The sequence below is a fragment of the Nicotiana tomentosiformis genome, chromosome 11 (genome assembly GCF_000390325.3).
Source record: "Nicotiana tomentosiformis chromosome 11, ASM39032v3, whole genome shotgun sequence".
NCBI lineage: Eukaryota > Viridiplantae > Streptophyta > Magnoliopsida > Solanales > Solanaceae > Nicotiana > Nicotiana tomentosiformis.
Window position 1 is genome coordinate 98,781,156 of NC_090822.1, and position 10,554 is coordinate 98,791,709.

Consider the following 10,554-nt stretch of genomic DNA (forward strand, 5'->3'; position numbering starts at 1 on the left):
AAAAAAAAAAAAACTAAAAAGCCATTTTCTAAAGCAATATTTTTGTATTTTTTCAGTTTTTAGTTAAAAATATTTCAGTTTTTTCCAGTTTTTAATTGCTTTACAAAATTATTTTTCAGTTTTTACAAAAATATTGTTTTAGAAAATATTTTTCAGTTTTTTTAAAGCAGTTTTTTTGTAAAAACTGGAAAACAAATATTTTCGTTTTTTTCAGTTTTTAGTAAAAAAAAAAAATTCCGTTTTTTCAAGTTTTTACAAAAAATATATATATATGGTATGGGTAATGAGTCTTTTTAATTAATTAGGAGATATTTAGAATTGACCAATATAACGATGACACGTGTCCCTCCGTTTAAATGAAGGGTATATTTGAACCCAAAGTATGACTGCAGGGGTATAGATAACCCAATAGTATAACGAAGGGTATTCTTAGACCATTTTCGAAAATAGAGAGATATATTTGGCCCTTTGCCGTATTTTAAAGCGTGGTATGACTAAAGAAAGCGTAGGTTTGGTGTTAGTCAGTGGAAATCGGTACATTAATTTGAATGAAATAGGAAATAATAACAACGACGGCGACGACCCAGTAAAATCTCATTAGTGGAGTTTAGGGAGGATAGTGTGTATATAGACCTTACCTATACCCTGAGGGAGTAGAGAGGTTGTTTCCGAAATACCCTCGACTCAAGACGAAAAAAGACAATATCAGTACCACCAACAGATACCATCGGAATAATAACAGAATGATAAACAACAGAAAATAGATGGAAAACAAAAGTGATAGCCTGTAAATAGACCCGGCACTATGAAAAACAAACGAATAGTGAGAACACAACATTAACCACTAACAGTCTAAGACAAAACTCATATCAAACTAGCCTCACATACGTACGATGATAACACTGATAAAGAAAATAAATGAACTAAAAAAATTACGTGATTCGTCCAATTATGCTTACGTACGTTCAATGAACATCAACAACTACATGGTTCGTGCAATTATATGCCTAATTGCCTATATCCACGAAAGAGGATAAATAATTTCACCAAATTAGGAGTGTATATAAAAGGAATTTGTTGCACAACATTTTACAAGGAAGATTATTAATTGTACTATTTAAAATTAGGAAGCACTTCAAGGTAGCGTGATGCAATCTAATAAATAATCCTATCATTGAGAAAGAAAAGAGAAAACCATAGCGTTTAAAATCCATTTTAGCTGGTGTAGCAGGACTAATTTGGAAATACAAGGACTAGCTATAAGTTATAGTAACTAAAGAGAAGTCCAAAAAGGGAAAGGAACTTAGTAACACTATGAATATAAGTTAATTTAGAACTTGCAGTTTCCGTTAAACATTAAAATTCCAGATAAGTAGTACTCCTATCTTCTGATTCCTATTTTGGGGGTCAATCCCTTTCTGGTGCTGCAGATTCACGGCAATGTCTTTTGTCAAGCCAACGTGATTGAGATACAGTAATGTACTGACACTTCTTACTAAGCTCATTTGGTTTACCTCTCTGGAAGATCCTATTTACATCATTGTATATTGAAAGTCGGGGGTCTTAGCGGAGCTAGATTAGAGGTCAAGGGTTCAATCGAACCGTGCAACATTAGTCCAAACTTTATATTTATCTTAATATATATATATAGATAATTTAAAATTTTGAAAACCTAAAATGTCTAGAATTTCGTGTCTGCAAGCTTTAAATTATGCTCTAACCTCTGTGATAATAAATTAGTAATCAAGCTGATTGATGATACATGTATATAGTAGGATATGAATGTGTTGTCATATATATTAAACATTTTGATGTATTTAATTCCTGCCATGCCATTTAACCATTTGAAAATAATTCGAAGATGCTTAATTTCTACTCTATTTTCAACATTGAAGGAGCATATATGATTTTGTAATCTGATTCAGATTGAGTATAATGATTTAAAGTAAATCCATACAATTATTACCTGAGCTCTTGAAAAACAAGAACACTGAAAAGCCGTAGTAATATAACATTTTCAAAGATATTATCAAACAACATAAAATTATGATAGTTTGATTCGTGAAAACTGAAATTTTGAAATTGAGTTTAGTACAAAAGAAAACCAAAAACTTTTTCTTTTTTCCTTTTCCTGTTTTCTTTTTTTAAAGAATCACGGCAATAACTTGGCTTAGCTTCCTCTCTAGAACATGGTAAGAGTAAAGTTCTTCAAAAAATAAAACTATAATTCACAGGTACAGTTTACAAATCAATGCAACTTCCACACATCTAATAGAAAATAACAAGCCAAGGTAAGGAAGGATTACTACATCTTATACTCCTAACTACAACAGATATTACATATTTATAGCAGAGCCAGACAAAAAATTGAACTATTATGCACATTCTACTGCAAAATGTAGTAGAAGAATTGGCCATGAAAAAAAAAAAAAAAAAGGCAACATTTTCTTATAGTCAGAATGATCTGAATCTCATGAATGAACAATATTACTTTGGGGGAAGCCCCATTTTCTTCCTCGTTTTCCCCACGAATAAATCTTTTGACTTGATCATCCCTGGAACTAATCCAATGATTGTTGTGAATGAGAATTGAGCCACTGCATCTTGCCTTCCCAATGAAACAATAATCTTAGGTGACTTAGGCTCATAAGTTGAAAGTTTGCTCTCCTTTCCTCCACTCATCAACAGTTTCAAGTTCTTCGTAGCCACTACAGCATGTTTCTGAGCTGAATATCCTTGTTTAAGTTCCTGGTTAGCGAATTAGAAGCGTAAGAATTCAATTCAATAATAGAAGAATACTTCTCGGAAATTTCAAGTACTAATTGTCAGTTCCAAGCTCTGAGTACTGTTCTGTTATCAATATCGACATATATATTTTTTAACAGTAGCTGCTGTTACAACAAAACTCAAAAATCGGTCACACTTCACATATGCTAGCTCAGTGCAACCACATATTCAAGTTTTTCTTCACGTGACTGGATGTTTTCGCATCTGTATATTTACAGCTACAAAGGAAAAAAGTTTTAAGAAATAAGAGATATGCTATTATTCAGTGCTTACCTTAATATCGGTTATATCTCCAACGGCAAATATGTTTCTGTGACCCTTGACTCTAAGGTTTTCATCAACCTTTAGCCTTCCAAAGTTATCCATTCGGTCCTTCAAATACGTTTCCCGTAACCATTCTGAAGCCGGTGGTTTTCCTGTGCAAAGAAAATGGCAATCTGCTTTGATAGTTTCTCCAGATGAAGTAAAATATGTTTTGTTTCCATCTGAGGTATCACTCAAATCTACAGATTGCATCAATTTCACTTCCACATTCTTGGATTTCAACCATTCTAATGTCTTATCAGCAGCTTTTGATCCAATGAACTCTAGTAACCTGGATCCATTGTGCACCAACGTTACCTTCTTCTCTGGAAAGTCGACAGCGATTTCTGCTGCTAGCTCAACCCCAACAGGGCCACCACCAACAATCAATATAGAGTCAGCTGCTTTTATCTTCTCATTTTCTGCAACAGGAAAGAAACTAAAATCAGTCGACCCTCGCACATTCTTGACTAGTAATTAATATCAAGTAATGTTTGACCCAAAGGCGAAGTGAGGATTTGAATTTATGGATTCTGAATTTGACACAGAACTCATAACTCCTTTTAGTTACTGGGTTCGCAATTAAATATTTGTACATATTTAATTAATTTCCTAGTACAGATATAATGTTTAAGCAAAAGTGACTGGGTTTGGCCCCTGGTTTAACCTGGCATGTGCATTGTTTTATGAAATATCTCTAATAGTTATGAAGGAGAATGATCACGTAAACATTTAATCACTAGGAAATCTCGACATCCTCATTTTCTAGTAGAACAGCATTAGAAACTACATTGCTTATATCCTCCAAAAATGTCGCTACACCCATGCTGAAATCCTCCAAAAAGGCATAATTTTGGGAGAATCCAACACCAACGCGGTAGCATTTTTGGAGGAAGCAACATAGCTAAGAAATAAACTTGTCATACAATTATCTGGTTCCAGCATAACTTGCTAAGGTAAAAGTGCATATACTTAATTTGCTGATTGAAAAGCAGAGAAGATGGTATATCGAACGACTTAAGGATGAGGATCTAAATACCTGATTGATACTCTTCCAGTCTATCAGTTCTAGTTATGGGTAGGGGATCATAGTGACCCGTGGCTACAACAAGATAGTCATAGGCAACTTGACGTCCGTCTGCAGTCAAGACTTCTTTGTTCGTTATATTAGTGACTTTGGACACTATAAGACGGCCATTGGCGAGGTAATCTTTGTGGTGAATCACTGATCTCTCAGCAAAAGAAGGCTCTACCATTCCTCTTAAGCTTGCCCATGGTATCTCAAAATAGTCCTTCCTGTTAACATGTAATTTTGCCACCCATTAATACACATTGAAACTAAATTGATATACATAACACTGTACACAGGAAAGAGTTTAATTTCCTTTAGAAAGTGAAAGGCAAATTGGGTTTAGGGTTTAATTCTGAACATGGTTTTAAAGAAATGTATTCCCATCTTTGGTTTCTAAAATTAGCCAATTTTTATTTTGACATTGCATCTGAATTTATCTAAACCTACCCATGGGCATATCATGACTGTAATCAAACAAACATTATCAATAAACAGAGCTGAAAAGTTGAGAAAAAAAAACAATTACTATAACATTAAGTAACAAGTCAACCAAGTCAAGACAATGCATTTCCATAGCAAAAGCTTATTACTATTTACATCAAAACCAATGAATGCAAAACATATATATTTCGTACATAAATTTATCACTTAATTTACCACTCATCTTGATGTGCATAATAATTCTTTGAAATAATCACATATAAGTCTCCACATATTAAATGTTGAACACTGCTAATTAATTGAAAAGGGAGAAGAGCTTACGGATCAATAAGGGTTAAATCTGCGTCGAACTGAAGGGACTTGGCAATGAGGGAACCAGCCACTCCTCCGCCTATCACCACCACCCTCTTCCCTCTACCTCCGCCCCACTCCGATGGATTCTCCATTTATTTCTACAACCCCGCCACAATGCTATTTTTAGGAAAAAGATTGTGGAGATATAGCTGGGAAAGAAAAGGCAAATCAAGAATTGACCCCAGAAGAAAATACATGGAAATTAAGAGAAGGTGGTTGCTAAGTTATGGTATGATTTTGTCAACTACGCGGGATCAACAGCTCTTTAAAATAATATTTTAAACGACAAGTCATGAAAAGGACAAAGAAAATGCAAAAAAGTTTTTTTTTTTCTTTGCAAAAATATCTGTATGGAAGATTCTAAATTCCAGAAATGATCAAAAGCTAAGAATAGTAACTGTTTGAACAGGTAAATTAAAAGAAATCCACTAAAGTATTTTCTAAGAAACCTTCATCTAGCTATTATACTTAGTTACAATTTAATTTTCACGGATTTAGTGTCCAATATTATGTCCTTTTTCTTTCTCAACATGTACCTCAAAGTCAATGGTTTAAAAGAATTAGTCTTCCAACTCCCATAAATTTTAATGTGCTGTCCAGTATTTCCATCGTAAAGTAATTTGTCGTTTTCTTTTATTAAATAAACAATTTTGATATGTAGTTTAAATATCTACAGAATTTCACGTCCTCCTTAACGGGCTATGTTTAACTTTTGATCATGTTTTAAAACAAATGTAGCAAATATAGACATCCATTACAACTTAGTGCTCCTTTTTCTTCTCCTCCCTCACCTTCCTCTTTCTTGAGAACTGGTTTGGTTGAAGAACGTTAAAAGATGTATAATCGTTGGGTATTGTTGAGTTTAATTGTTGTGGACGGCAAAGTGGCTCTATTGATTTTTGAAGGTTTTGGTTGTACCATTGAGAATTTTGGGGAGTGGTATATTAGAATGTTCGATGTCAAATTTGGGGTTAATTTGGACCAATTTTGAAGCAAAACCATGTTAGTGAAATTTCTCAAGGTTTCTGTTAGAATTTCTGAACAATATTTTCCAAAATACGACACAATTTATATTAAACTCCTGGTATTTCGCTAGGACTTGTGGCAAGCTCATGAGAAACTCCTCTTAATCCACCATGAGTTATGGCAACATTGGTGTCGAGACCCAATTTAACCTATAGGTCGTGATGACGCCCAATACTGCAGCTAGACAAGCCAACTAATAAATTAAACATATATCGATAAAATTGAAATCCAAAAAAAATAATAAGACACCAAATTCTACCAATGTGTGTGCCAAGACCTGGTGTCACAAGTGTATGAGCATCTAGTAGATTATACAAAACTTCAAATACTATCTGAAATGAAAATATACAGAATTAAAAATACAAGAAGAGGCACCGGTAGCTGCAGGACGGCTCAGAAACGCAGCTCACCACTACGCCCCTCGATAACGAGGGTGTGCGATGATAGGTCTTTCACTAGCACTTCCCTCAGGTCCTGCACAAAAAGTGCAGCAAGTGTAGTATGAGTACGTAATTAAACAACGTGTATCCAGTAAGTATCAAGTCTAATCTCGAAGTGGTAAAGACGAGATGGCCGACTTTGACACTCACTACGGGTCAATAATAATAATTGAAATAAAACTAGAATATGTAATTCAACATGATTCACATAATATAACAATAATTTATTTACCCAACAGAAATCATTAAATTTCTTCAAATGCAACAATTCTCAATATATTAACTAAATTCCTTCAATTCCAATAAATTTCCAATTTTTCAATTAATCTCATTTACAGGAATAACAATAATTCCTTAGCAAGCAGTGATAAAAATTCTTAAATTCCAAAGATTTTTAATTTATCAATTAGCTTCACAAGTTACAATAAACAATCAAAGTATCGTGTAATTATTATTATTTAGCACGATTTCTGTCGAGGTCGTACGGCCCGATCCAGAGTATCGTGTACACTACCGAGGATGTGCGTCACGATCCATAGATGCATCTATCCTGCCGAGGCGTTCGGCCCGCTCCATAAGAAAGGAGGACATTTTCTTATGTACCTCCAAAAAGAGAGTATATTTATTATAAGATCAATTCAAGAGGATGAATAATTTCTCTTAACAATTAATTAATTTAAACAAAAAATCAAGTATATGAGGTTTCCATCCTTTAATATTCTTATCTAACAATTCATAATATATATATATATATATATAAGATCAATTCAAGAGGATGAATAATTTCTCTTAACAATTAATTAATTTAAACAAAAAATCAAGTATATGAGGTTTCCATCCTTTAATATTCTTATCTAACAATTCATAATATATATATATATATATATATATATATATATATATATATATATATATATATATATAGGGACTTTAGCATTAATAGTAGTTACGCACGGACTCTCGTCACCTCGTGCGTACGTACCCCCACAATTAGCATCAATTATTACTTTAATCACCTATGAAAAAAATTTTCCCTCACAAGATTAGATAAGAGACTTACCTCGTCTTGCCCCAATTTAATCCAATAGAAGGCCTTTTTTCACGATTATCCAACTCCGTCTGGCTTGAATCTAGCCAAAATAATTCGATACAATCACTAATAATTATAGGAATCAATTCCATAAGAAAATACTACATTTTCAATAAAAATCTGAAATTAATTAAAAATTCGTCTGTGGGGCCCACATCTCGGAATCCGGCGAAAATTATGAAATCCGATAATTCATTCAATTACGAGTCCAACTATACCAGTTTCTCTAAAATCCGACTCCGAATCGATACCGAAATCTCGAAAATTCTTTTCTATGAGATTTTAAAATTTTTCCAAATTTCAATCTCAAAACACTAATTAAATGGTGAAAATAATAATATATTTGTGTATATAGACTAAATCCGAGTTAAAATCACTTACCCCAATGTCTTTCCTTGAAAATCTATCCAAAATCGCCTATGATCAAGCCCCAATTTGTTAAAAATGGCGAATGGGACGAATGCCCTCTTTTTATAAAACTGCCGAGACAGCCTTCGGAATTGGGCCTCGAACTGGGCCTCGATCGTGGCTTCGATCACAGGCTCGAGCCTGGACCTCGGTCATGGCCTCGATTATGGCATCGAGCCTGGTCCTTCGATCATAGCCTCGATCATGGCATCGAGCCTGAGCCTTCGATTGTGACCCTCGATCTTGGGTCTCGATCATGGCCCTCGAGTATTGCCTTCGATCATGACCCTCGAGCTGGACCTTCGATCGTGGCTTCGATACTGAGCCTCATCCCTGGCTTCGCCTCAGGTCTTCGACCCTAGGCTCGATCTTGCGCTCGATCACAGCCCAAAATATCCAGCAGAAGGAAAAATTGCAGCAGCTTTTTAAGTCCAACTTTTGATCCGTTAACCATCCGAAACTCATCCGAGACCCTCGGGACCTCAACCAAATATACCAACAAGTCCTAAAACATCATACAAACTTATTTGAAACCTCAAATCACATAAAACGATGCTAAAACCACGAATTATGCTCCAATTCAAGCTTAATGAAACTTAAAATTTCTAACTTCTACATTCGATGTCGAAATCTATCAAATCAAGTCCGATTGACCTCAAATTTTGTACATAAGTCATAAATAACATAACTGAGCTATGAAAAGTTTCAGAACTGGATTCCGATTCCGATATCAAAAAGTCAACTCCCCGGTCAAACTTCCAAACTTAAATTCTTGTTTTAGCTATTTCTAGCCTACTTTAACTACGGCCTTCCAAATAAAATTTTGAACACGCTCCTAAGTCAAAAATCACCATACGGAGCTGTTGGAATCGTCAAAATTCTATTCCGGGATCATTTTCTCAAAATGTTGACCGAAGTCAAACTTGGCCTTTTAAAGCCAACTTAAGAAACCAAGTGTTCCAATTTCAACCCAAACATTTCCAAATCACAAATCAACTATCCCCGCAAGTCATAAATTATTAAAAGCACATACAGAAAGTTTTATTTTAGGGAACGGGTTTCTAAAAGTCAAAATGACCAGTTGGGTCATTACAATTGGCGACGAGTCCCGAAGGGACGGCCCAGTTGGGTTTGGCTGGCGATGTCCACACGGGCGATGCAGGATCAATCCACCGCAATGCCCCTCTGGGTCTGAGCCTGTCGCACGGGACTTGCCTAGTGCGGTTTACATTCCCTGTGTGGTTTGCAGTCTATTATACAGTGGGGGGTTACCCAGTGTGCACAGAGTGCTCACCCGAAGAGCAGGGGCTGTAGCAGAGGCGGTAACAGTTACGGATTTTCTTGGGGTTCCAAAAAAAAAAAAAAAAAAACATTGGCGACGCAACTCTTCTGGCAGTCCACCGAAAATTGAACTCGAACTTGTGACCCGGAAATTATTTTTGCATAACTTAATTAAACAAGATCAAACTTAAACAACGATCCGAAAATAACATATTATGCAAATCTCCCATTAAATATCACAAAAATTTCAAGCGCTATCTTTTACTCTTATTAATACAATTTTATCATTTATTCTAGAAAAATTGCAATGTGTGTGGTATTATAGTAATAACTCATATTTTGAGTTGTTCTTTTGATAATCATATTAAATTAAAAGTGAAAATATTAGAACAAAAATGGGAAACCGGGATAATCAGATTTTAGGTGGAATATGACTATTGGAGCAAGGCATCCTTAAAGGAACCAAAAAGGAGAAGTTACACATTTGGCGGTTGGTCAAAAATACCAACATCTGCTAGTCAATATACATAAATATTACACTAATTATATAAATATTATACATCTTTCCGCTATGTTATTAAATGAGTGGCTATACAATGGAAATTTTGCAACCAAAAAATGGAGGTTTTATTGGGCTCATGGTAGCATCTCAATAGGCCCAAAAAAAAAACTGGATTAGTTAGTTTTTGGGCTGGCTATTAAAGTTTCGCCAATCTTTCAGATGTATTAGAAAAGTAGTTGATGCTCGCTTTTGCCCCTAACTAATACACAGAAAATACTCCAGACTAACACATAAAATACCTCCATTGATCAGTATTGGATTTTAAAGATTTGATGAGTTCAAACTCCAGGAACGAATCCTTGTGTTTGAACCTTTACATGTAATATGCTCTTACAACGGGACTCTACCTCAAGCCTTACTGTGTCCTGGTTACCCAATCGCCACCTCCTTTTGAACCCTTTCTCATTTGCTTTAAGGAGAAAAAAGAAAAAATAGAGAAATTAGGACCAAAAGAAATCATATATATTGTGTATGCAATATCAACAAGCATAGTTTTGAACGCTTGTATACAGAGTTTAACTATAAAAAGCATTGCATTCATGAGGATTCAAGCGAAGCAGAGAAGAATAATACTCCAAACTGCACAAGAAAACTAGCGATTTAGGGTGTGTTTGGTATGAAGGAAAATGTTTTTCTGAAAAATGAGTGATTTTATCACTTATTGTTCCTTGTTTGGTTGATGAGTGAAAAATTTTACCAAAAATTATTTTCTCGTATTTGGTTAGAGAATAGAAAATATTTTTTTTAAAAATAATTTTTTATGCTACTCTCCTCATTCCCCTACCCCAAA

General features: G+C 34.6%; 1 protein-coding gene across 1 annotated transcript; it reads right to left on the reverse strand.

Moving 5' to 3' along the window:
• Nucleotides 1-2,204: 2,204 nt before the first annotated feature.
• Nucleotides 2,205-5,167, reverse strand: LOC104097225 (uncharacterized). The gene is made up of 4 exons (XM_009603768.4): nucleotides 4,925-5,167; nucleotides 4,130-4,386; nucleotides 3,061-3,512; nucleotides 2,205-2,748 (listed from the first exon to the last, which is right to left on the reverse strand). The coding sequence occupies exons 1-4, from the start codon at nucleotides 5,047-5,049 to the stop codon at nucleotides 2,488-2,490; spliced, it is 1,095 nt and encodes a 364-aa protein (XP_009602063.1). The 5' UTR covers nucleotides 5,050-5,167; the 3' UTR covers nucleotides 2,205-2,487.
• Nucleotides 5,168-10,554: the final 5,387 nt, after the last annotated feature.